Consider the following 27,926-nt stretch of genomic DNA (forward strand, 5'->3'; position numbering starts at 1 on the left):
ATGGTCCCTCTCAGATCTGGTGCACTAGGAAACCGCATCACCTTGTCGCAGGCGATCTGAAGTCATCCGTGACCCCGGCGCGTCCTCCCCTCCCGAATCCTCGCGGGACCCTGGCAGGGCGCCGGTCGCCTTGTTCAGGAAGCGAGGAGCGTCAGAGAGGAAGTAGGTTGGGCGACCGCGGGAGGAAGGCTACTCTCAGGCCAAGACCTCGCTGCAATCCTCTGGCCGGGGATCGGTTTGCGACCGGCTCGCTTTCCCCAGATCAGGGTAGTGGGCGCACCCCCGCAGAGGCTTGGGGAGCCCCACAGCCTTTGCGCGCCGGTCCGCTGGTGTCCGGTCCGCTGGTGTCTTGCTTGCTCGCGGTGGGGAGTAGAAGAAGCTGTCAGACTGTCTGTCAACAGGTGGAGGGAGGGACGAGCGCTGTACTGCTTGGAAGAAAAAAAAAAATGAGCAGAAAAAGCAAAGCCTTAGAGAGCCGGAAAGCTCCAGTCGCTTTCGGAATGGACACAGTGCCCCCAAAATAGAAGATTTAAGAAAAACAATCGACTTTTCCGTTCCGGCTTTCCAAGGAAGGAACTACACAAGGGGGAGATTATCCTGGGAGTAAGCCTTCAAGATATATGTCAAAGAGCTCAGGTTTCTTTTATACTCCTATTTTCATGCTAAACTTTTTTGCTACCTGCATGTTCCAGACTGACCTGATCTCCCAGGCCAAACTTCGGCCTTACAGTCTTGCCTTCCTCCTGTTTCTGGCCCAAGCAGAAACCCCTGGTGCCGCCTTTGCCCTCTCTATATCAGCAGAATTCTGTGGATTACCCTGCAGAATGCACCTAGCGCTAGGAGACTAGCGCCCTTTCAACCTTCCAGTAAACTTTTGGCGCACTTCATTCGCCTCTCCCTGTTTCTTTGTCCTTACTCAGCACACCTTTTTGTCCAGGAAACCTCCGCTCTAGGGATGAATACAGAAATATCTGCACTCCCCTCGGAACTTCCACTGTCTCTTCTCTCAACTCAGAAGATAAGGAATTCAAAGGCCATCTCGCCTGCTCTTTGCTGTTTGTCTGTGGGAATGGTTAGGTCTCACACCCATCACAAAAGGTACTGAAATACCTAATAACATATCAAAGCTGATGCTGGCCACCAGGTTCTCCCAGCATCCCTCAGTCCCTACCTCCAGTACCTGGCACACCCGCCCCCTTACCCTGAACCTTGGGTACTGGGTACCAGCCCAACTATTGGACTTCCCATCCCCAGCTCCTCTGGCCCCTGTATAACCCAGCCATTTGGGCTATGCCAGTCTCTTGGCCCAGGCCACCACTTTTGGTAGGTAGCTCTTCTCCTGCTCACCCTGCCCCTCTCTCCTCAAATGGCCAGGCTCAATTTGGCCATGTTTACTCTGGACTCTCCCAGATATCTCTGTTGATGCCTGTGGCTATGCTGTCCCTCATATCTATATAAGCTTTCTCCTCAGCCCCTGAGGAGAAGTCATGTCCTCTCTTTTATTTCTTTTTTTCATTCAGAAGCACCTCCAAATTCTGAGCCTTCTGCTCATTTTCCAAGCATACACCACACTGACTAGTGTCCTCATTTCTGTCCTTCATAGAGATCTCAGGAGGCCCATGAGAACTAACCCTTCACGCGGACTAACCCTTCACGGGGACTAACCCTTCACAAGGACTAACCCTTCACAAGGACTAACCCTTCACGGGGACTAACCCTTTTAAAGTTGCAGCCCCTTGCCACTTCATCTGACACTGCCTTACTTACTTTTCTATTACTGTGACAAAACACCATGACCAAGGCAAGGCTGAGCTTAGGGATCTAGATGAGCGCCTTCTCCAAGCACAGTGGGAGAGTGGGAATGGCAGCCTGCAGACAGACAAAATGAATGAGATAGAGCAGTGGCTCAGAGTTCACATCCTGCACCACAAGCAGAAGGCTGAGAGAGCTCACTGGACATGGCCCAAGACTTGAAATCTCAAAGGCTGTCTCCACTAACTCTTCCTCATCCTTCCAAACTTGGGAACCAAGCATTCAAATGAGGGAGACTTGTGGAGCCTTTTTATTCAAACCACCATAGACACCATTTAACATACGTTAAGATGCATTCTTAGCTTGCTACCTTCCTCCTCCATTAGAATAAAACTTCTGTGTGTTCTTGTCTCCTTTTTCTTTCTATTTTTCTTAATGTTTTATTTTCAGGCACCTGGAATAATATCGATCTCAAATAGGACACCTTTTTTTTTGATGAATGGATGACAGTATATTTTTAGTATATCCAAAGGATTTTAAGTTGCCACTGAAGTAAATAAGTGTATACGAAACATAGATGTTGCCCATGGCATCAAAAAGGTCCCTTTGCATATGTATCGGGGACAAATGGAGGTGTTGTAGGGTGAGAGTCACTGGGAGAGCTTATGTGGAACATTTTTGTTTGGGTATAGGGGGTCGTGCAGTCAGTAAAACGTTTAAAATATGGCAAAAATATGAGTATGAAGATAATAAGGAAGGAGTGATGGAGAGGAGGAATCAGACAGGGAGGAAACTCTAACACTTTACATAGGAGGAGACTTGCAATTGTTCTTATTTTGTTTGGGGGTTTGTGTGTGTGTGTATGTGAGTGTGTATGTATGTGTTTGTTTTGGTCTGGTCCCAGTGTCTTTGGGTCCCATCTCAAATCAACTAGGATTTGTTCATGCCTAAGCAGCAGTTGCTGATAAGGGAGGGCACCAATTCCATCCTTAGCAGTCAGATCCAGTCTTTTTAAATTTTTGAATACTGCGGTAGCCAAGGAATCAAACTGGTCCTGAAGGTTGTTAAACTACCCGGAAATTGCTTTAATTTTTCCTGAGATCTGGTGGGACAGAGAGGTTAACTGATGCAAAGAAGGCTGCTGTCCAGCTGTTTTAGTTCTGAGTCCTGGAAACAATATCTGGAGTGGCAAAAAGAGGGATGAGTTGGATGGCCCATTAGTTCCCCCTTCAGAGGTCACCCAAACTGCTTTTAGGGGTTTAGGAGCACTGATTTCAGCTGCCTTGAGCTGACAAAAATGAGTGATGTAGAAGGGACCATAGTTAGGATGCCTCAGAGGAGGATCCCTCTAAGGAGCCACAATAAAACATAACAGATGGGAAAGATCCAAAACGTAAGACAGGAGGTAGTAACTGTACAACCTTGTGTAGGCAGTTTTTCTGTCCTACCAGTCAGTGCTGTCCCACCAGCCAGTTCCCAAATAACCACAGAGAGACTTACTATTAACTATAAATGCCCAGCCGATAGCTTAGGCTTGTTAATACCTAGCTCTAAACTAACATCTTAAATTAACCCATAGTTTTTATATGCACTCTATCACATGGCAGTATCTTTTTTCAATACAGGATATTCATCTGCTTCCCCAGCCTCTTGCTGGTGGCTCTCTGTGACTCCACCCTTCTTCCCAGCATCCTCTTTGACTCTCCGGCCTAACCTCTTCCTGCCTAACTATTAACCACTTAGCCTCCTCTTATTTAAACAGGTCAGAAGGTGCTTTGGCAAAGACATATCTTCACAGTGTACAAAAAGGTTATTCAGTAGCAACCTTGTGGGAACACTAAGAGGCCAAGTTAAAGATGAAAATTTTTAGATGGTGATTAACATAAGTTTTGTTTGGTAAGTCTAAGTGATCATTTATTTCTAGGTCTGTGCTGAAGGGGACATCATGGCAGAGAGCACATAGTGGAATAATTCTGCTTACCTTGTGGTGTGGGAGGGGCAGAGAGAAGGAGGGAGGAAAGAAAAGAGATAGAAAAGGAACAGGGTCCAAGCCCTTCAAGGGGCACATACCTGGTGACCTTTTCATTTAGGTAGACCCCACCTCCTAAAGTTACCACCAGTTCCCAGTATCCCATTAAGCTCTGAATCCATCAGTGGATGAATACATTGATAGATAGCAAGAGAGCCTGCATGATCCAAACACCTACCAGATGCACCCCTGCCCCCTCAGAAAGCTACATATTAGGGGCAAAGACTTGAAAACAAGAGTTTTGGAGAATTATTTCAAATCCAAACCATACCATACAATACCAGTATCTATAACTTATAGCCTATTAAAAAGCATAATTCACATTAATGCATAGAATGAGTTTGATCCCTAACTTATGGAGCTGAAAGTATAATAACAGAGATCAATGGCAAACAAGCAACTAATTATATGTTTGTAAATATATTAATGTTTGTATATATTGATAATTGCGAATATATTGATATAGTGATGAGTGGTGATTAACTATGGGGGATAGTCAACCTGTTTAGATACAATAGACAATGAAGGCCAGAGAGCCATGAATACTAGCATAGAGGAAGCTTATATACAGATTTTTAAAAAAATTACTGTTTTATAGCTTTTTTAAAGATTTATTTGTTTATTATGTACACAACATTCCTTCCATGTATGCTTGCATGCCAGAAGAGGGGACCAGAACTCACCATAGATGGCTGCAAGCCACCATGTGGTTGCTGGGAATTGAACTCTGGACCTCTGGAAGAGCAGTCAGTGCTCTTAACCTCTGAGCCATCTCTCCAGCCCCTGTTTTATAGCTTTTATATTTTGCACCATTTAAATATATCATTTACTCCTAAGATTAATTATATCTAAAAAAATGAAAACATACAGAAACAAACCATTGAGAGAATAATATGTCTGTTTCTCTTGATTAATTGGAAGGAAGGATTATTGTCTGTTGAGAATGAAGAACAGAGAAAGCGCAAGAGAGGTAAAAGTAGGAAATGGCCATGGGAGACAAGGAGAGAAAAGTAGAAGGTTAAGTGAGTGCTGGAGGCCAAATGGAAAGGCCTGTTCTCACCAGCCTGCCCCTGTTCTCGCCAACCTGCCCCTGTTTTCGCCAGTCTGCCCCTGTTCTCGCCAGTCTGCCCCTGTTCTCACCAGCCTGCCCCTGTTCTCGCCAGTCTGCCCCTGTTCTCACCAGTCTCCCCCTGTTCTCACCATTCTGCCCCTGTTCTCACCAGCCTGCCCCTGTTCTCATCAGTCTGCCCCTGTTCTCACCAGCCTGCCCCTGTTATCACCAGTCTGCCCCTGTTCTCACCAGTCTGCCCCTGTTCACATACCAACCTGCCCCTGTTCTCACCAGCCTGCCCCTGTTATCACCAGCCTGCCCCTGTTCTCACCAGACTGCCCCTGTTCTCACCAGTCTGCCCCTGTTCACACACCAACCTGCCCCTGTTCACACACCAACCTGCCCCTGTTCACACACCAACCTGCCCCTGTTCTCACCAGTCTGCCTCTGTTCACACACCAACCTGCCCCTGTTCTCACCAGCCTGCCCCTGTTCTCACCAGTCTGCCCCTGTTCTCACCAGCCTGCCCCTGTTCTCGCCAGTCTGCCTCTGTTCTCACCAGCCTGCCCCTGTTCTCACCAGCCTACCCCTGTTCTCGCTAACCTGCCCCTGTTCTCGCCAGCCTGCCCGTTCTCACCAGTCTGCCTCTGTTCTCACCAGCCTGCCCCTGTTCTCACCAGCCTGCCCCTGTTATCACCAGCCTGCCCCTGTTCTCACCAGACTGCCCCTGTTCTCACCAGTCTGCCCCTGTTCACACACCAACCTGCCCCTGTTCACACACCAACCTGCCCCTGTTCTCACCAGTCTGCCCCTGTTCTCACCAGCCTGCCCCTGTTCTCATCAGTCTGCCCCTGTTCTCACCAGCCTGCCCCTGTTATCACCAGTCTGCCCCTGTTCTCACCAGTCTGCCCCTGTTCACACACCAGCCTGCCCCTGTTCTCACCAACTTGCCCCTGTTCTCGCCAGTCTGCCCCTGTTCTCACCAGTCTGCCCCTGTTCACACACCAACCTGCCCCTGTTCTCACCAGTCTGCCTCTGTTCTCACCAGCCTGCCCCTGTTCTCACCAGCCTGCCCCTGTTCTCACTAGTCTGCCCCTGTTCTCACCAGTCTGCCCCTGTTCACACACCAACCTGCCCCTGTTCTCACCAGCCTGCCCCTGTTATCACCAGCCTGCCCCTGTTCTCACCAGCCTGCCCCTGTTATCACCAGCCTGCCCCTGTTCTCACCAGCCTGCCCCTGTTCTCACCAGTCTGCCCCCTCATCTAAGGCTGTGCTCAGCAGCTCCATAGACCAGTAACCCTGTAGGGTGTCTCCTAGCTACAGCCTCCAAAGTGGAGTACTAGGAGAAAGGAGGATCAGTCAAATAAAGGTCCTATCAAGAGAGGAGCCATAGAGATGGGCCATGGATTTCACCATACACAAAACAGTTGTGCAGATTTCATGGACTGTTTCGAGGTCCTTGTATTCTTCGTGAAAAGTAGCTGGGTGGAATGTGTCTTTAATGCTATATAGATTAGTTTATTTTTTTACTTTGACCAAAGATTTTTCATAAAATTTTTTGGGGGGTTTTATTGTCTCTTTGTTTGTTTTGTTTTGTTTTTTGAGACAGGGTTTCTCTGTAGCTTTGGAGCCTGTCCTGGAACTAGCTCTTGTAGACCAGGCTGGCCTCAAACTCACAGAGATCCACCTGCCTCTGCCTCCCGAGTGCTGGGATTAAAGGCTTGCGCCACCACTTCCCGGCAAAACTTTTTAATAGTAGATGCCAGAGTAACAACTCAGTGGTTAAGAACCTCGCTGCTTCTACAGAGGACAGTTCCCAGCACACACATGGTGGCTCACAGTCAGCAATAACTCCAGTTCCAGAAGGTCTGGTGCCCTCTCCTGACCTCTGCAAGCACCAGACAGGCACACGGAGCACATGCATACATGCAGGCAAAATACTCATACACATAAAGTAAAATTAATGTTGTTTAAAAATAATACTAAAATGGGTATTAACTGAGAAAAATACTTTAAATTCAAAGCTAAGCCTCTTCTATTTCATTTTATATATTTGATTCCTGAACGTGTTTCCAGGTCTCTTTCTGATAAGTATCTTGTTTTTTATAAATTTCACTTGGAAAATTCCAGGGTCAGAATGAAGTTTTCCAATGTCTGTTTGTAGAAGAGAAAAAAAAAATAATCCTAGAGCGTGATTAGATGACTTTCAGTAGGAGATGGACTGGAGTGAGAGTTGTTGTGCGCTCAGATGGTCGGTTGGTTTCCGGCATCTCCTGCCGTTTAGCAATGCATGACATACGGCTTCTAGATGCTGTCTCTGAAACTGTCGTAAAGTTGTAGGGTTTTAACTTTTTTGTTTCTTTTTGTTGTTGTTTATTTTTATTTATTTAGTTAGTTAGGTTTTGGTTTGGGGTTTGGTTTTGTTTTTTTTTGTTTGTTTGTTTGTTTGTTTGGTTGGTTGGTTGGTTGGTGTTTTTTTTTTTTTTTTTTTGAGACAGAGTTTCTCTCCATATTCCTGGCTGTCCTAGAACTCGCTCTGTAGACCAGGCTGGCCTCGGCCTCAGAGATCTGCCTGCCTCTGCCTCCCAAGTGCTGGGGTTAAAGGTGTGAGCCACCCCCACCCGACTGACCTGTTGCCAAGTTTTAATGAGAATTTTTCATATTTCAGGTAGAAGATGAACAAGCCCCTGACACCATCCACATATGTGCGCAGCCTCAATGTCGGACTCATTAGGAAGCTGTCGGATTTTATTGATCCTCAAGAAGGATGGAAGAAATTAGCAGTAGCTATTAAAAAGCCATCTGGTGATGATAGATACAATCAGTTTCATATAAGGTAATAGGCTGTTTACTTTTCCTTTTAAGTCCTTCGTGTCATAAGAAGGATGCAGGCATAAACGCTGTCTAATGTAACTGCCTCTTCTCATCTTAGCATGATTTAGTAGAAAACGCAAATTCAGATTTAAATTTCATGCTGTATTTTGCAGTTAAAACTCATTGTCAAGATTTGTCTTACGTAGAAGGAAGAAAATAAATTATTCTTTTAAAAATCAATCTGGTGAAGACTCTAAAGCCCGGGCTCCCAAATTGCCCTTCCTGCAAATATCTGACCACGTGGGGGCAGACATCAGAAAGTACGAGAGAGAAGCCCAGCTTTCAGATAGGAAAACCAAGATTTCAGTGATAGCTTATTGATATTTCCACTAAAAATGGGAGATGGGTTGTTGCACCAGCCGTTCTGGAGAGAAAAGGGTCCTTCAGTATGGAGGAAGGACTGTCAGAACGGCAGAATTCAGGATGCTAGCCATGTGCAGTCACCAGTGCACGCTGGTTCCCACGAGGCTCATGGGGCCCAAAAGCATAGAAGTTTTGTCCACAAATTTTGTATACATTAAAAAAGAAAAATCTGTTGTTAGTGACAGGGTCTTGTGTGGTTCAAGGCTGGCCTTGAACTCCTGATCCTTCTGCCTCCACCCCCTAAGTGCCGGGATGACTGGGGTGCACCAGCTTGAGAGAGGTACTTGTCTCATGAAATCAGAAGCACGTCCTCCTTCCAAATGATCAAACAATGCCACCAGTCAGGCCCCAAACTGCATTTTGTGCCTCTGGGTCCAATGCAGCTGCAGTTCTTACCAAAAGTGTTAGTCATGATTGAAGTTACTCATTTAAATGTAGTCCCATAAATGGGGACAGTGATATGCAGACAGGATACCTGGGCTACACTGTAGGGCATGCCACACGTAGAGGCTGAAAGAGCATTCAGGAGAGCACAGATGTGGGAAGATGCTACCAGCTGGCCAACTGGTAAATCTAGATGGAGGTTCACCGTTGCTCATGGTGTTATTCTTTCAAAGTTTTGCTGAGTTTGAAATGTTTCCAAGTAAAATTTTTGGAAGAAAAACAAAATGAACTGTTTCGGTTAAGTTTTCAGTATTAACTTTCCAATTTTTTATTTTTTATTTATTTTTGGTTTTGCAAGACAGGGTTTCTCTGTAACTTTGGAGTCTGTCCTAGAACCAGGCTGGCCTCAAACTCACAGAGATCCTCCTGTCTCTGCCTCCTGAGTGCTGGGATTAAAGGCGTGCACCACCACTGCCCAGCCTAATTTTTAATTTTAAAGGAATTAAATGAAAAACTAAAGATGTTTTCCTTTCTATTTAATTAAATATACTTAGGATCAAAATGTAGGCACATTCTGCTTCATGAAGCATGCTTTTCATTTAAAAGTATATAGCTAGAAGACTGACTATGTCATATAAGGTGCTTGTAAGACTTTTCAGTATAGCTAAGTGATTTAAAAGTATACACTTTGGTTAGAAGAGCTCAGAATTTAGATCTAGACTTGGGTACATTTTGAGTGAGCTGTGTGTCTCACATCTGACTACTCCACCCATCCCAGGTAACATTCTCAGCTGTCTCTCTAAAGATATCCTGTAGCTCTGAGGAGATAGTTGGTAAATAATATTAACCAAGTGCGTTTGGCTGGCATATGTGTATATGTGTTTGTGTGTGCATGTTAAGTGTACATGCTTGTGGAATTCAGAGGTCACTGTAATATTAAGTTGGGGACGTAATATTAAGTTGGGGTTGTCACCCCAGCCCTCTAACACCCTTATAACCAAAGAGTCTAGAATATAATATTAAGTTGGGGGCATCACTCCAACCCTCTAACACCCCTATATCTAAGAAGTCTGAGATGATTGGAAGCTCGTAGCCTGGGAGTTGCCCCCGTCTGGACTCTAACTCCCAGCCTGCCAAGTGCTGACCCCTTTCCCAGGGAGGGTCAAAACCACTCCCACAGGGTATGTAGACTCTCTGGAGAAAGGAATACGTGGTTTCGAGTTTGTATGGGCTTTTCTCCTCACCATGCTTTCTCAGTCCACCTGAGAGTGCCACATATATTAAACATGGGCATTTTAATTTGGTCTAATCTGGTTGTGAACTGCCCTGAGGATGCTGGGAACAAAATCCTGGTCTTCTGTAAAGGCAGCCAGTGTTCTCAACCACCGAGCATGCCTCCAACCTCAGTTGTTACCTTGAATTACCATCATTTTTGGCTCGTTTTCTGTCGTGTCTTTCTTGTAGTTGGGATCTCTATCAGTTCGCTCCCACTCCCACTCCCACTTCTTTTCTGTCTTGAGGAGGTCCAGGGATCCGGACAGAAGGGGATGCGGGAGTGGTCAATCAGAGCCTATGTTAAGATGAACTCGCTTTGTGTGCTAATTTTGTCTCTTGCTTTTCAGGAGATTCGAAGCCTTACTCCAAACTGGGAAAAGCCCCACGTGTGAGCTGCTGTTTGACTGGGGCACCACAAACTGCACAGTCGGGGACCTTGTGGATCTTCTGGTCCAGATTGAGCTTTTTGCGCCTGCTACTCTCCTGTTGCCGGGTAAACTGGGCGTGGCCAGAGTGACAAATGGCGGAAATAGAAGTGTTGGTTTTTCTTTTGACTCTTTGATGGGATGAACAAACCTGGCACTTGAGTCCTCTCCATTCTTTCAGCCCTCCCTAGCTTTTAACCACCGTAGATGCCCGATGCTCTGGGCTGTGTTGCTAAATTGATAAAAGCTCAGGGATGGAGTCTAATTCCCTCAGAGTCAGATAGTTTTGTGCCAGGAGGGTTTATTTAGAGGGATGAAAAATGTGTCCTGTAGAATAAAAGAGTTTATTCTTTTGAGCCATGTCTCCCTCTAGACCCCCATTCAGCTTCACCTTGAGAGGACTCTCGTCACGGCTTCCTCTGTGTTACTGTCCTCTGTCCTCCTCATTATCCCGCTTCTTTTCTCCCTCCCGCTAGTTGATCTCAGCCTTTACTGTGTAAAGAATCTCTTAGAGTTTTTGTTGAACATGTAGATTCCTGGATCCCATGTCACACCTTCTGTTTTGGTTTTTTTTTTCTTTGTTTGGTCTTGGTTTTTTGATACAGAGTTTCTCTGTGTAGCCCTAGTGCTGCCCTGGAATTTACTCTGCAGAGCAGGCTGACCTCCAACTCAGAGATACACCTGCCTCTTTGTCCTGAGTGCTAGGACTAAAGGCGTGCCCCACCACTGCCCGGAATCACACCTTCTTAATAGCACTCATAGCATTGAGTTCAATGTCTAAAATATCTTTGGTTCTTCTGCCCCCGGCCATGTGTATGTGTGTGTGTGTGTGTGTGTTTTGTTTTTGAGACAGAATCTCATCTCATGTAGCTCATGCTGATCTTGAATTTACTGTGTAGTAAGACCATAGTTGAACTTGATCCTCCTGCCTTCAAAGTGCTGGGATTCCAGGTGGGCACCATTGTGCTCACTAGTTGTCTACTCTTAAATAACTACAGTGTTTTCTAATTTCCTAATGGTTCTGGACCACTTTTGTGAACATGATCACTCTGTCTATTCATCTTCTTCACAATAGATAACATCATACTGGGTATTTCCCTGTGTTTGATGAGGATGTTGGCCAACATCTAGGAGCTGCATGTTAGTTTCTGGTTGTCTTAGTTAGGGCTTCTATTGTTGTAAAGAGACACCATGAGTACAGCAACTCTTATAAATGAAAACATTTAATTGGGGTCAGAAGCTTAGTTCACTATCATACTGACAGGAAACAATGGCAAGCACGCAGGCAGACTTGGTGCTGGAAAGGTAGCTGAGAGTTCTACATCCTGATCGTCAGGAAGAAAGAGATGCTGGGCCTGGTTTGAACATCTGAGACCTTAAAGCCCACTCCCAGTGACACACTTCCGCCAACAAGGCCACACCTCCCAATAATTCCTCTCCGTATGATCTTATGGGGATCATTTATATTGAAATCACCACACTGTTTTTCCACAAAGACTTTTTTTCTTACACAGAGACTAATTTTGTCTTCTCGTTTGGCAGATGCTGTTCCCCAACCTGTCAGCAGTATACCGTCTAGAGAAGCTGCAACGGTGGCACAGACACACGGGCCCTGCCATGAAACAGTCAGGACATTGGTGACGCCTATGCCGAGGCTAGAACAGAGCTGTGGGCAACCTGACTCCTCAAGCTCAGACGACAAAAGTTCAGCATCCAGCGACACTGGTACCCGTAAGTGATGCTGCCTATTCTTTCCCACTGGTGGATTTGCCGTTATGGTGACTGAAAGTAACCCTCTCCTGTGTGTGCAGAGGCACGTCGGCAGGATCCTTAGGTGTGTTTCCCTTTACATTTATTATGATTTATTTATGCATCGACATTGCATCAGGGACTATTCTTTCAGTGACTTGAAGCAACGGGACATGCAAATGGTCACAAAAACTAGAAGGAGACAAGTCAGTGTGGTGCTGTACGCCTGTGCTCCCAATACCTGCAAGGCAGAAGCAGGACGGTCAGGAGTTCGAGGCTGGCTTTCGCTGGATAGCAAACTCAAAGCTAACCTGGTCTGCATGATACCCTATGTCAAAACTAAATTTATAAAGAAAATAATTTTTAAGTGTGACTAGGGTTTTAGAGGAGTAGACTGAACTTCCCCAAATAAGTATTTTGGGTGGAGATGGAGTGTTTGGTACCAAGTGTAATTGTCATGATAAAGGTTACGGTCTGTCTGTATTTCGTGAGTGTGTGCATGTGTATGTGTGTGTGTGTGTGTGCATGTGTGTGTGTGCATGTGTGTGCATGTGTGTGTGCGTGTGTGTGTATGTAATCTTCAGATTGAGAAAACAGCAGTTACTAAAGCCACATTCCTTTGTTTGAGTACCTCCCCCTTGCCTTGTGATGCGCTAGGTTTCCACAGTTTTTCATTTTATGAGTTGAAGAGCATCACCAATGACTTTGATGAGCGTCCTGTTTCTGTCGGCGGCAGCAGAATGGGAGAGGGAGGCTTCGGAGTGGTGTACAAAGGCCACATGAAGGACACGGCTGTGGCGGTGAAGAAGCTGGGAGCGGTAAGCTGTGCTCCCTCCTCCTGTCAGGGCAGGCCGTCAGTCAGCCTTCACGGGTGTATTATCTGCACGCCTACTCCCTCTAAGTGGACCCCATCCTAAGCCTGTCTCTTAGCATGTAAGAATCTATTGAGGACTGTGGAGCCTCGCTCTAGGAAAGTGCTTATGGACCCAGACATAGAATCATGTTTGTAATCGTGGTAGGTTCACTAAAATAAGTTAAAAAACTTTACATCACAATGCTTCATACACAATCTAGATTCAATATAAGATACTAATAAAATGTTGTCTGGATACTTTTGTATAACGTCCCATTTAAAAATGCCATTTAGGTGCCAGTGAGATAGCTCCATAGCTAGAGGTCCTTTGTTGGGTCCATGGGAGTTGTGCAAAGATGGGGGACAGGCCATTAAAGTCTACTACACCAGAAGCAAACTTTGTTCCAGGTTAAAAAATTAAAAATTAAAAGAATAAATCTCCATGGGGCACAAAAAGCTGAGACCACAGCCAGAGATGGACTTGTATGACTGTGGCAATGGGCTGTTTCTAAACTCCCCTTTTTAGAGCAAGAAGCAAGCATTATCATGAGCAAAAGAATTTTTACAAAGTAAAACTCAGATATAAATTACCCTTCTTTACCATTTCCATTAACAGAGGTTTTTTTGTTGTTGTTGTTGTTGTTTGCTTGCTTGATTTTTTTTTTTTTTTTTTTTTTTTTTTTTGTTACACTAGTGTCTGTATTTAAGCCATTGTCCTTCCCTGGCTGTCCCTGACAGTGCTTACCAAAGCTCTGCACTTCCTCTGATAGCAGGGACAACACATAACCCCAAAGTCACATACACCCCATCCTTTAAGGGTTAACTCAGCTCACACCTGTTGCTGGTCATGAGCAGCCAGGAGGTTATCTAAAAGCTGATCCTCAGTTTGCAGAGAACCGCTTCAGCCTTGCAGACAGAGCTACGGGTTGGGAAGCAAAGTAACCCACTGTTAATAGTTAATCCTTAAACTGCTAAAGAAGCTGCTAGCCTCCACATGTTCACCGTGGCATGTGCTAAATGTAGTTTTAAAAATTATACACACACCACACACATATTTGAAACTGGGTTTCTCTGTGTATTCCTGGCTGTCCTGGAATTTGCTGTGTAGAAAAGACTAGCCTCAAACTCACAGAGATTCATCTACCTCTGCCTCCCAAGTGCTGGGATTAAAGGCGTGTGCCTCCACGCCCAGGGAAAAAAATTAATGCACATTATGAAAAAGGAATTTCCTTCCCTGTCCTTTGTTCCTATTTCTGTGAGGGATTTTTACCTTTAGTTATTGATTAATTATATTATCAATCTGTTATATTTTTAAAATGTCAATATCCTGTGTATGTATCTAACACAGGCATCCCTTGTCATTCATGGTACAGGTGCTTTCATAGGCTTTGATTCTCTTTTTCTATTCACATTTGCTTTCACGTTGTTACACAGAATTCTTTTTTAAAATTACTCTGTGGTGAAGTTTTATGTTTCACTTTGTTCCTACCACAATCTAGAAAAGCTTATATATTTTTCCTTTCTCTACAACAACATGGACGTAGGGTAAAGCACTTGTATTTCTAGATGTCAATAATTCTATAAAACAAATAGCATAAGACTACGGGGAACAAGTGTACCCCTGTATTAATGAGTATTCATGACTGGAGGATGGCCAGGTTAAAGACCCCAGTGCCTCAGGCTTATGGGAACAGAAGGGCAAGGCCTTTCTCTGGTCTGAGTATGGGTGTTGACCAGTGGTTGGCCTTCAGCTAAAGCCAGACAAGTAAAGGTCTCAGCCTCTGTTTCCTCAGCCCAGGTGACTGCAGCCTGAGGCTGCTCCCCTACAGAGAACCCCCTAGGATGCGCTGTACATAATAAACACACTGAGTTTCTGGTTGCTGGTGTAGCTCTGTCTCACCAGGTGGATCGCTTGATCCCAGCTTTGTGTTACTTATGTCTGTCTGTCTGTCTGTCTGTCTGTCTGTCTGTCTGTCTGTCTTAGGCTCCTGTGGCTCTCTGTCAGATTGCTTAGGACCCAGCTGTGCAGACGATAGCATGACATTATTTTTTTATTCATTTTACTGTACTGTTATTGAACCCAGCGCCCTGTATACATTAGGCTAGTACTTTACCCCTGGAGCTACAGCCAAGCCCTCTTCATGTCTCACTTGGAGCAAAGGTCAAGCTGGCTAGGCCACCCTTGAACCCCTCTGGAAGTCTGGCAGGTCTTGAACTTGACGTTCTCCAGCCTCAGCCTCCCAGATATCTTGGACCCCAACCCTGCGCCACGAGACTTGGTTTACCACGTCATTTTTAAGTAGGCAAACCAGCAGGGGACTCTTTCTTAACCCTCCTTCCAGCTCTAGGGGTCACAAGGTTATTGTATTGTGTTACAATATAATTTTTTATCTTTCTAGATGGTTGAAATTAGTACTGAGGAACTAAAGGAACAGTTTGATCAAGAAATTAAAGTAATGGCAAAGTAAGTGTTGACTTGTCAATGTGGCGTGGGGCATGGCATGGGGCTAGGGGACCTGTTTTCGTGCAGATTCGGGTGTGTTAAGATGCAGGGTTGAGGCCAGCACTATTCATTCTCCGATTATATGATCACATATACTCATATGCCAGCAGATTAAAAGCGGTCGGTGTTTTACATCACAGCAAAGTCACAGAGGATTCGAAGAGTTTTCCATTATCAGGTGTTCTAGAATTCCCAACAAGATCAGTTGTAGTGATAAAAAAAAAACAACAACTATTTATAAATCTGGAAACGATGGTGCACCCCTGTAATCCCTGCACTTGGGAGGTTGACAGAGGAGGGCTGTGAATTCTAGGACGGCCTGCGCAACATTGCAAGTTCCAAGAGAGCCAGAGCTATAAAGGTAAACTCTGCCTCAATAATAAATAACTAAAAACAAAAACTACTTATAAAATAACAGACCCTCAGAGAAGCTAAAATTCAGAGGGAACTAGGGAAATACTATATACAAAGATGTTGAGAATATATTGATGCAGAATGTCGGAAATTATTGGGCTCCATAAGGAAGGAGACAAGAACCAAATCAGAAAATGTAATGATTACAGTGACTGGCACTTGAGTCTATATAATATGCTAGTCACTATACCGTTTGCTTTAAGTTCATGGACTCATTTAATTCCGAGAACAATGAGTACAACCCCATTTATTTAAAAAAAAAAAAAAAAAAAAAAAAAAAAAAAAACAAGATTAGAGATGGCTTCTGGTCCAGATATCGCTAATTCCAGAGCTTTTGATCTGAATCCCAAGGAGGTTATTAAACAATCGCCATGAGACCATTGCCATCCATCAACCCACTCCGTTGTTGACCTCATAAAATAGCTAACAGACTGTGGTTAGTTCGTGTGCAGTAAAAATGGCGCACACGGAAACCCCATCAACGCTCTCTCCGGACTTGATTTCCTCATCTCTACCTCCATTGTCCGGTTCTGCCACCAACTTGAGGCCCAGGTAGTGAAATGTCTGCCATGAGCAAGGCTCTGGGCTTCCTCACCAGCACCTGAAACGGTGGTGTCACACACTCGCCCCCCTGTCGATTCGCTGCATCCCCGGCCTCTCCTGTTACGGTTCTTAGGTGTCTCTTTCTGCACCTTGCTATCAGAATGACCAATCCAGATGTCTTACCTCTGTCCACTGGGGAGTAAAATGGTAACATTGTGCAGGTCAGTGAAACAAAGCAGGTGAGCCAACACCTCTGCTTTAGAGACAGGAGAAATTTGATAAATATTATCTAGTTGTATTTAAAATGTGCAAATTTGGTGGAAATGGAGAATTTATCGAATCAGCTTACACTTCTCAGAGTATGTCTGAGAGCAGAAGTCTGATTTTATTCCAGGGCATGCAGAATTATAGATGACATGGAATGAGCAAAATAAACACGGCCTGAGTGGAGCGTCTCTCATGTGCCGTGTGGGCTTCAGGCTGGTCCAGCTCTTCATTAACACCCACAGCATCCGTGTGGTGTGGCCCTGTCACGCCAGCACTATGTTCTGTATGCAGGGAAGGACTGAGGCTGAGGTTGCCAGCATGCCTTGTGTCGCAGGCCCAGGAGGTGGCAGGACTGTGCTTTCAGCTGAGGCCTGTGGCCTTGTTTTCCTGTGGCTTTTGTAGTCATTTCTCTCCAGTATAACAGAGAACTCAGAATGTAGACAATCATGTGATGGGAGACTGTAAGCATGACAGGTAAACGTGGCTAACGACGTTCCTGGAAAGCAGTGCCTTGGGTGTGTTAGAGTCATGTTATGTTAGGGATTTGTCCGTGTTCTAAGTTTCCAGATCTTGAAAAGGCGCTGAGCAAAGATGAGCATCAGCCTCGTCCTGAGCTAACCTGTCTCGGGTTCTGTTGATCTGATCAAAGGTGGCTACAGAATCGGGAGAGGTTCACTTCTGCTGTGGATCAGAATTACTGAAACAAGAACCGTTTACAGAAAAGAATCCGCAATTTCAATGAGCCTGTTAGCATGTTATGAACATCTGTCGCGTTACATTATGACATGTATATTACATATTACATACACACATATTTATGTGATTTTCTCTTTGATCTTTCTGCTAAAACTCTTAACTTGAGTAACTGCTAGAAATATTTAGTCTAATCATTTCGCACGCTGCCTCACTTGCTCAGGTGTCAGCACGAGAACCTGGTGGAGCTGCTTGGCTTCTCAAGCGACAGCGACAACCTGTGCTTAGTATATGCTTACATGCCCAATGGCTCCTTGCTCGACAGACTGTCCTGCTTGGTAAGACCCCTGTCACCAGACTGTCTCATTTTCCGTTTCTATGTTATATTGCTAATGTTTGCATTTGGTGGGGTTCACTTACACCACACTGAACTTACTGTTTCCCTGTTCTGTAAAATGATGCAGTTTATGTGTTGACAGGTGTTGCAAATTTAAAACGCAAAAGCGTCGGCAAAGGCCAGATGTTGGCGATGTTCTTGTGTATTTTTATTTTCAAGTGAGGAGTGCAGACTCCATTTAATCTTATGTGAGATTGTTTGTTGCAAGCTTTAAAAATTATAATCCCAAATTCTTAGTGATATGGTTAGTGATACAAAAATGACTATAAAAAATTTATTATGAGCCTGGCGGTGGTGGCGCACACCTTTAATCCCAGCACTCGGGAGGCAGAGGCAGGCAGATCTCTGTGAGTTCGAGGCCAGCCTGGTCTACAAGAGCTAGTTCCAGGACAGGAACCAAAAAGCTACGGAGAAACCATGTCTCGAAAAATCAAAAAAAAAAAATTATTATGGGTTTTCTTTGGACTTTTTTTTTCACCTAAACCATTGTTTAAAATCTGTTTGTTTCTTCACAAGGATGGCACTCCACCCCTCTCTTGGCACATGAGATGCAAGATTGCTCAGGGTGCAGCTAATGGCATAAGTTTTCTCCATGAAAATCATCATATTCATAGGGATATCAAAAGGTAAATCTACTGTGAAACTCCGAAAGCCATCTTTAAATAATTATTTTCTTGCTCTTTTCATTCACTCTTTGCGCGTGTATCTTAACAGATGGGGCGAGACTTTTCCCTACCCTGGAAAGCCCTTTGCACTCCACATACCTGTCATCTCCCTTGTTTCAAGCCTCTGACCTGCTTCCCTGGGGAGATGAGGGTTTTCTTGACTTTCAGATCACTGGTCTCTCCTGAACCACCTTCACCTCCATGGTTATTCTTCACTCCTCTCCACCCTTAAGTATTTTCCTAGTTATGCATCTACTTGCTACATGCTAGACATCGTACATGATATGGTTAGCAGATATAGCTCCAAGCAGAGTTCAACATCAATCACATAATGACAACATAATAGAGTTTTCGTGTTTATTAGTGTTCGGTGTTAGTGTAAAGAAGGATTTTGAAGGGAATGGTGTTGAAGCGGAGGCCTGAACAATAAGCAGAAAACAAGGAAGCACAGTTTGAAGGTAGCTGTGTTAGTCGATGATGAAAACATTCTAGAGAACACAAGCCTATAAGATGGATGTTAGGAGGGAATTTGAGGGGGGCTGGAGAGATGGCTCAGCTGTTAGGAGATCAGCGATTAAGCCGCTCCTCCAGAAGTCCTGAGTTCAATTTCCAGCAACCGCATCTCTAATGGGATCTGGTGCCCTCTTCTGGCGTAAAGGTGTACATGCAGAGAGCACTTAGGGATAAAATAAATAAGAGAGGGAGGGAGAGACCATGATGAGTTGCAGGAAGTAAAATGATTACAGTGTGACTGGTGTGCAGAAAGTGAGGGGTGGAAGTCATGAGAGGAATTAAATGAAGAACAGGAGTCAAGTCTTATGGGGCCTGGCAGGCAAAGGCGAGGGTTTGATCATAACTGTGATGAGATGCTGTTGAAAATACAAAACTACCGCAGTGGCTGTCAGCCTTCCTATTGCTGTGGCCCTTTAGTACAGTGCCTCAGGTTGTGGTGACCCCCCCACTATAAAATTATTTTCTTGCTACTTCATAACTAGTTATGAATCGTAATGTAAACATCGACATGCAGGATATCTGACAGTAATCCCTGTGAAAGGGCCGTTCGACCCGCAAAGGGGTCTCAGCTCGCAGGTCGAGAACTGCTGGACGGCAGTATCATATTCAAGTTTTACGAACTACTTTGAGTCAAGCATAGAGAGCGGTTTAAAACCAGGAGAAAGTAACAGATCGCTGTAGACATCTTCATATGAGCAGACACAGTTCATATGAGCAGAAGTGAACAGATGTAAGTGGTTAGTGTGGCAAGACATGTTTGTATCTTAGCTGTAAAAGGCCAGGAAGAGGAGAGAATCAGTAACAGCCCTGGAACTTACAGCATCCACAGTCGCACGCTGGAATAATTGGGACGTGGCTCACTTACATAGAAAGAACAGGAAGAGGTTCCAGTTGGGGTGGGGGATGCTTTGAGAAAGGTATACATTCTGTGTTTGATGTTCTTTTAAGAGACGGAAGTAGCAAGGCTAAGCGGACAGTCTGACATATAGATTTGTAGGTAGAAGTCTGAGCAGAGTGTATAGCACTTGCATGAATATGATGCTTGAAGAGTTATCATCTAATTATTGAAATATATAGCATAAGAGCCCAGGACTAAAGCCCAAGGACCCCTAAAATGTAATGACCAAGCAAAAGGGAACAGTCCCCAAAAGACATCTAATAAACTATATAAACACATGGGTGGATGAAACCCTATACATGGACCTGCACCTCCCTTCTGAGGACATTTTATGTTTTCATCTCCCTTCAAGATACAGAAAAGAAAGGAAAGCAGTGATCTCTCTCTTGCTGTCATCTAACTGACCGATTTAAACACGTTTCGGTGTCCTATGCTGTGTCTATAAAATGACACACATTGTAACTAAGACATATATAGTGCGTGTATATATATGAAGATGTACACATATACCTCTAAGAACCTACTTGACCTTGTAGGCAAGAAAAGTTGGCTTCCTTCAAATTTACATTTTTTTTTTCCAGTGCAAATATTCTACTAGACAAAGACTTTACTGCCAAAATATCTGACTTTGGGCTTGCGCGAGCTTCTGCAAAGTTTACCCAGACAGTCATGACCAGTCGGATCATGGGCACAACGGCTTACATGGCACCCGAAGCTCTGCGAGGAGAAATAACGCCCAAGTCGGACATCTACAGCTTTGGCGTGGTGCGTGATCGTTCTCTTTATTGGTTTGCTTTGATTTCTTTAGAGTGTGTGTGCATGCACGTGGCACAGCATACACATGCCAAGAGCCAGAGGGCAGCTTGCAGGAGCTGATTCTCTCCTTCCACCATCTTGGTTCCAAGGCATCAAACTCAGGCTGTCAGGGTTGGCGGCAAGTGCTTTTAATTGCTAAGCCCTCATTCCAGCGCCTGATTATTCTTTTTAAATGGTGAATTAAATTAGAATGTTTTAGTACACGTATTTTTCTTCTCTTGCTTTTTTTTTTTTTTTTTTTTTTGGCATTTTATCATCCCACAGTCAGAAGTGGAGAAAGAGGGGTAAGATTAATGGGGCATCCTCTTAGTCTTCCAAATAGGCTTCATTTATGGAAACTGAACTCTATTCCACGTCACGTTAAGACACAGGGTTGTGAAATGTGGCTACTGGTTGGAAAATAAGATTCTCCTGAGAGCCCCGTAATAATGAATGGACCTGGAGTTCCCAGAACACATGTGCAGTACAACTTTTTTATATCGGCGTCCATAGGCTTTATACAGGAATTGCTAGGTAGATTTCTGTCAGCATCCACGCTCCATGATAGTGGTTAGCACAACAAGAAAGCCTTGCCCAGCGTGTTCAAGTCCCTGAGTTCATCCATTTTCTTTCTAACTCCCACTTGATGTCTTCTGTGTTTCACTAATGGATCTTTTTGTCTCCCTAGGTTTTATTAGAGCTCATCACCGGACTTGCGGCTGTGGATGAAAACCGTGAACCTCAATTACTAGTAACTAGTCCATTTTTATCAGTCTTTTTGTCTCTTGCCTTTGTGTTCTTAAGTTCACGTGTGTAAATATGGCATGTAGAAATGCCCTTTATGGCTGTGTGTGATAGCATGGTGAAAGTGCATGCTGTGTGTCCATGTTTCTGGGATGTATTTGTGAAGCCTGAAGAGATTGTTTCTATAGTCTTTGTTCCGGTGTCTTTGTAGCAAAATGAGAAGAAAGCCAATTCGCCTATGGCTTACTACTTTCTAGGGTGTCCAAACCCTGGGTGGCAAAATCATTTTCATATCATAGGAAAAAAATTATAGTTTTCATTCATATCTGCATAAGAATATAAATGCTGGTAAAAATTCATGATTTCATTGTGGAGTGTTTTACTTGCAAAGTTAAAACACTTCCCTCCGATACTACTATTCCTACCCTTCTAATTTTTATATTGAACATTTGATTGATAGTTTATAAGTAGATGAGTTAAATGATAGCTAAACTTTAGATAAATTACGCCACATCCTTTAAAGATATATGTATCTTTAAAGATATATATAAAAACATGTATCTTTACATATACATCTTTATACATATTTATAAAGAAATATATGTGATATATGTGTGTATTTGTATATGTCTCTAAAGATATATATTATATATAAATGTTTCTTAAATGTTTTAACAACTATACTCCTTTTATCCTAATTTATTTATATGCCCTACTGGTACAAACTATTCAGACAATTGACATTTACTAGATCATGTACCAGAATTAGGATCAGACGATCAGAAGGTGTAACTTACTTGTTCAGTCTTGATGCCAGGGCTGGAGAGAAGGCTCAGCAGTCAAAAGATCATACTCCTTTTCCAGAAGGCCAAGTTTAGTTCCCAGCACCCATGTTAGGTGTCTGACAACTGCTTGTAACCTTAGCTCCAGATCTGAGGACTCTGACCTTCATAGGTACCTGCATACTTGTACACATAGCCACATACAAAAACACACACATGCATACGGATAATTAAAATAGGACTTTGTCAAAGGACAACAAAAGTCTTAATGGCAAAACTAATTTGAGTAAACTGTAGTGTGTCAGATTGTTACAAAGGTCCACCATAAAACAAAAATGTCCATGGTCTGTTGGGAATGCAATATTAATATAGTATATGAAGTATATTTACCTTAGAAGATATTTATAAGAATAGTCTAATGGTATTCATAATTTTATAATGGCAAATTAAAAAGTTTGTTAACCAGAAATATAAAGTTCTCTGTCCCATCAGTTACAGGAGGTCAAGAGAGAAGCCTGAATCAGAGAGGCCATATTTAAGCTGTTACTATATGGACACAGATAAAGTTCGTGGCAGGGGTTGGATTAAAAACATAAACAGTATCTATGCACAAGCATGTGCACACAAACTTAAAAAAAAAAAAAGCAGACTTCCCCGCAAAGTACATCACTTGAGTGTACCCCAGGTCTCAGAAACGAGCCTGCTGTATGCTCTTCTTTAAAAGGGTCTTTATTTTTTTATTAAATTTTTCATACAATAAAGAAATAAACATTAGAAAAAGAGAGGCCAGGAAGATGTTCAGCATGTAAAGGTGCTGCTACCTAGCCTGACCTGCGACCTGACTCCTTCAAGCTGTCCTCTGACCTTCACCTCCCACAATAAATAAATCAATGGGAAAATGGTTTCTTATCGGAGGGATTAGCAGTGCAGGTTGGTGCTGGTGTGGAGAACTCTTGCCTAGCTTACACAGGGCCTTGAACTGGATCCCTAAAACCAGAAAAACAAGACAAAGCCCTACAGGGCCAGAAAAGAGATAAGGGACTAGGGGTGACAACCTATGCTTCCCCAGCTTCAGTTTCTGACATAAAGACCTCTTAGGGTCTCCTATCAAGATCCTCCTCCCCTTCAGTGGGTGTAAAAGTCACCACTTTGGTTTGAATAGAAATGAAACACAGGATCTCTGTGAGTCATAAGTTTGCACTATGTCATTTAACAGTGAAAGTGTAAAAATCAGGGAACAGTACACTCTGGAGTGCCGTACGGCTGGGAAGTCCTAAGACTGTGATGTCGGGTACTTGTGATCTGTCTCTCAGTGAGCCTACTTTCCACTGCTGTGTCATTTCACAATCCTTCTTTTGCAAGGGTTTTGAAATGTTATGTTCCACTCCTCACTCATAATCCTTCCTTTAATATAAATTTATTTGAACTACTACAAAATATACCATAAACGAGGTATCTTAAAATTACAGAAAGAGGGCTGGAGAAATGGCTCAGCGGTTAAGAGCATTGCCTGCTCTTCCAAAGGTCCTGAGTTCAATTCCCAGCAACCACATGGTGGCTCACAACCATCTGTAATGAGGTCAGGTGCCCTCTTCTGGCCTTCAGGCATACACATAGAAAGAATATTGTATACATAATAAATAAATAAATATTTTTAAAAAAATTACAGAAAGATAGCCCCTCAGTACAGCCAGAAGTCTGAAGTCAAGTTTTGATGAGCCCATGAGTCCCTCCTGAGAGTCCAAGGGAGACTCTTCCTTCCTCTCGCAGGCTCTGGTGGCTTCTGGTACCTTTGTCTTACAGCCCTGTCACTACCTTCTCTGCCGCTGGTGGTCACATTTTCTTCTTGGTCTTTTTCTTTTTGTCTCGTATATATACACTTGTCATTGAAGTTAGAGCTTTCCTGGATAACTCGGGATTTACTTGCTGTTTTATTGCTGTGATAAAACACCAACCCACCCACGCGTGTAGAAGAAAGGGTGTATTGGTGCTTATGGTTCCAAAGTCTCTTGCAGGGAGATATGGTAACAAGTGGCTGGCATGACAGCGGGAACAGGAAGCTTGCAGCTCATATCTCAAACCACAAGCTCAAATCAGAGTGAACTGGCAGTAGAATGAGGCCTTAAGCTCTCAAAACCCATCCCTGCCCCCCTGCAAGTGATAAACCTCCTTCACAAGGCTTCACCTGCCAAGCCTACCCAAACAGCACCACCAATAGAAGACCAATGAGCCTGTGGCGAACATTCCATCCAAACCACTAAACCCAAAATGACCTCTCATTTCAGATGTCCACAGAGATCGTTTTTTTTTTTTTTTTTTTTTTTTTTACATGAGGTCATATTTACAGACTCCGGGAACCAGGACATAGACATACATAGATACATGCTTCTGAGGCCACCACTCATCTGACTGTTCAGCCCACAGCACCTCCTCCTCCTCCTTCATCGCCCAGTCTCCAAGTCCTTCTTTCTCTTTGGCTCAGCATTCTGAGTTCCTGTGAATAAGCCCATGGTGTCTAAATCCACAAGGTGAAACTGTATTCTCAGAAATGATCAGGAAGCTGATGCTCCTGAACTGGCAGATGCTGCCAATAGGAATGCGAGCAGTTCGCTCATCACGGAAAGACGGGAACTCTAAAGCAGATGGGTAGCAGTGAAAGGAATAGCAGCACATCAGTGATGCGTGCGCGCGTGGACATTTCCTGATCTAACATCTGTCCTGCATGGCTTCAATTCCTAAGGCGGTTATGAGAAAATAGGAAAATGAGAGTTCAGGTTATTACAAAAATAGACGAATTTAAATCATTTACATTTGCATTCTGATTTCTTTCATTTTGAAGCCTGTGACCAAGTTTTCATGCCCATTTTTATAGCTGGATATTAAAGAAGAGATCGAGGATGAAGAGAAGACGATCGGGGATTATACCGACGAGAAGATGGATGATGCAGACCCTGCGTCCATTGAAGCCATGTACGCTGCAGCTAGTCAGTGTCTGCACGAAAAGAAGAACAAGAGGCCAGACATTGTGAAGGTACCCTCTTATGTCCACAGGCAGCGAGGGCTGCGGGCCGTTAGCCTTCACGAAGTGTGGGTCTCGAGGCGTCTGCATAATGTTCTTTTGTTCTTTCTTTTTAAAGGTTCAACAGTTGCTGCAAGAGATGCCTGCTAAACACGAGTGAGATAGACTATATATAATCTATATATAACACACTCTATAAGCACTTACTCCTCGCCTTTGTTTTTTAACGTCTTGTGGTCCTGAAAACTGAACAAGCACTTTGGCACTGAGCTACATCACCAGCCTGTTTTTTGGTTCTGTTTTCCTAAATTTGTCTTTATATTTAACACGGCAGCATGGTGCACTGTACTGGCTGATTAATGGATGTGTTGATGGGCTGCCGGAATCACTGTTGCATGGCGGTACTTGGCCCCCCCTCCTTTGTATGGAGATCATTTTCCATGGCAATATCATCAAATTACAGCAACTACAAGGTTCAGGAAAATAGCACGGCACTAGGGAGACCCTAGGGTTTGGGGTTTTGTTGTTGTTGTTGGCCCTAAATGTCCTGATACTCTCTCTCTATAGACCAGGCTGGCCTTGAACTCAGAAATCTGCCTGCATCTGTCTCCTCTGCCTGCACCATCACCATATAGCCAGAGACCCTGGTTTGAAGCTCAGCAGGCTCCGCTAATCTCCTGTAAAGCCCTGGTCCAGCTCTCAGCTACCCTAAACCTCAGATTTGGCTTTTCTGTTTTGTTAATGAACTCTGTGCTTCTGTAAATAACTCTTTTTATGCTCCTGTACGTAACCCCCACATGTACATAACCTCCATGGCTCCTCCCACCACTCCTGCTGTAACTCCCACACCTCCTCCTATATGTTACCCCCACCACTGCTCCTGTAACCCTAATAGAAGTCATTGGGTCACCAAGGTAGACATGGGTGGACTCAATCATTCAGTCTGTCATTGATATCCTTATTTGAATGAATAGATGTTTGCTTGTCTCCCCCAGGAAAAATTCACACACTTAGTAATTTATGTGGGGCGTAACAGAACCAATGATCAGTTTAGGGGTGGTACTTGCATTGTCTCTGCTATGTGCAATAAGATAGCAACTGGAGCTGATCTGCCTGAGGGTGGAGCACCCACCCAAGGGGACAATCCTGATGTCATCCCTTCCCATGTGGCAGGAATGGCAGGCTCTCTTGCTGTACTGGGGGGTTTTATATGTCAACTTGAAATAAGCTAGAGTCTTCAGAGAGGAGAAGCCTCGGCTGAGGAAATACCTCCTTGAGATCCAGCTGTAGGGCATTTTCTCATTTAGTGATCAATAGGGGAAGACCCAGCCCAAGGTGGGTGGTGCCATCCCTGGGCTGCTGGTCCTGTGTTCTATAAAAAGGTGAGCTAAGCAAGCCAGGAGAATCAAGCGGGTCAGCAGAACTCCTCCACGGCCTCTGCATCAGCTTCTGCCTCCGGATTCCAGCCGTGCGTGAGTTCCTGTCCTGACTTCCTGCAGTGATGAACAGAAAGGCTGAAGTGAGAGCCAGATAAACCCTTTTCTTCCCGACTTGCTTTCTGCTCACAGTGTTTCATCACAGCAATGGAAACACTAACAAAGACACTTGCTGTAGTGGTGGCTGCATCGGGCGCACGCCTTTAATCCCAGCACTCGGGAGGCAGAGGCAGGCGGATCTCTGGGAGTTCGAGACCAGCCTGGTCTACAAGAGCTAGTTCCAGGACAGACTCCAAAACCACAGAGAAACCCTGTCTCAAAAAACCAAAAAAAAAAAAAAAAGAAAAAGAAAAAGAAAAGACACATAAACAAGACAGCAGTGGTCCACCTGCAGGCGGAGTCTCTGTGAGGAAAGTTCCAGAGAGGCCATCTTCCTGTCGGTATGCAATGGCATGCTTCTTTGATGAGTGGAATCGGCTGGCCATTTCATACTACAATGAGAAAAAGGTGCAGATTCTGCCCTCTGCATTATTCTCTGAATTGGCATGTAAAATGAAAGAAAAAAAAATGAGACCAGGGCAAATGTCCTTTAATGCCAGAACTTGGGAGGTAGAGCCAGGCAAAAAAAAAATTTCTTATGTTCCAAGGGACTGGAACTTTTGTTGGACCTCACAGCCAGTTAATAAAATTCCTTGCGGTCACTTAAGGCTGATCTCCTACTGTGTACCTGTTTGCTGAGCCCACATTTAAGAGAACAGTGTAACAATCAACCGTATTTGCCTTTGATTCCCACATAGTCTACTTTTACAACCAAAGCAATGAATAGCTGTAATCTTGAGTTATCTGGTCCTCCGTGTCCCTGACCTAGGAATAATACATGTATGCTTCGTTTGTTTGTATTGTGATAATCGTTTGCTGAAAATGTCAAATATATATTGAAAGCAGTCTTTTAAAGGCAGTCTTATAAAAATGAATATCTATAATCATTGAACACAACATATGGGTATTGTTTGATAAACAATGATATGTGTAATACTGTTTGTTATCTGGGTCAGTTAAGATCAGCTGGAGTAAGTGACTTGATTCCTTGTGTTGGGGGAGGCTGATTGTTCATTCCCAACTGCCCAGACTGGAAATAATCACTCAGAAACTATATTATTTAAATCACTGCTTGGCCAATCACTTAAGCATATTGCTAGCAAGCTCTTACATCTAGTATTAACCCATTTCCATTATTTTGTGTTTTGCCACAAGTCTTGTGGCCTACCAGCAAGGTTCTAGCTGGCAGCTTCATGGCATCTCACTGACTCCACCTACTCTTTCTCTCTCTCTCTCTCTCATATATATATATATATATATATATATATATATATATATATATCCCTTCCAGCCTGGCTATGTTCTCTTAAGCCATTGGCCAAGAGTTCTTTATTCATTAGCCAATAAAAGCAACACATATACAGAAGGACTTCCCACACCACCCTTGTTAAAAAAAAAAATC

General features: G+C 43.9%; 1 protein-coding gene across 3 annotated transcripts; it reads left to right on the forward strand.

The window, feature by feature from the left end:
* On the forward strand, positions 1-27,423 carry Irak4 (interleukin 1 receptor associated kinase 4). 3 transcript variants are annotated; one of them, XM_057792242.1, is made up of 12 exons: positions 1-162; positions 7,502-7,669; positions 10,077-10,222; positions 11,697-11,885; positions 12,561-12,721; positions 15,156-15,220; positions 17,400-17,514; positions 18,090-18,199; positions 20,231-20,414; positions 21,133-21,195; positions 24,843-25,001; positions 25,108-27,423. In XM_057792242.1, the coding sequence occupies exons 2-12, from the start codon at positions 7,509-7,511 to the stop codon at positions 25,147-25,149; spliced, it is 1,395 nt and encodes a 464-aa protein (XP_057648225.1). In that variant the 5' UTR covers positions 1-162; positions 7,502-7,508; the 3' UTR covers positions 25,150-27,423. The 3 variants fall into 3 exon arrangements, with proteins under 3 accessions (XP_057648225.1, XP_057648224.1, XP_057648226.1); XM_057792241.1 differs by lacking the exon at positions 1-162 and adding an exon at positions 172-1,098; XM_057792243.1 differs by lacking the exon at positions 1-162 and adding an exon at positions 172-603.
* Positions 27,424-27,926: the final 503 nt, after the last annotated feature.

Source organism: Chionomys nivalis, chromosome 17, assembly GCF_950005125.1.
Source record: "Chionomys nivalis chromosome 17, mChiNiv1.1, whole genome shotgun sequence".
Classification (NCBI taxonomy): domain Eukaryota; kingdom Metazoa; phylum Chordata; class Mammalia; order Rodentia; family Cricetidae; genus Chionomys; species Chionomys nivalis.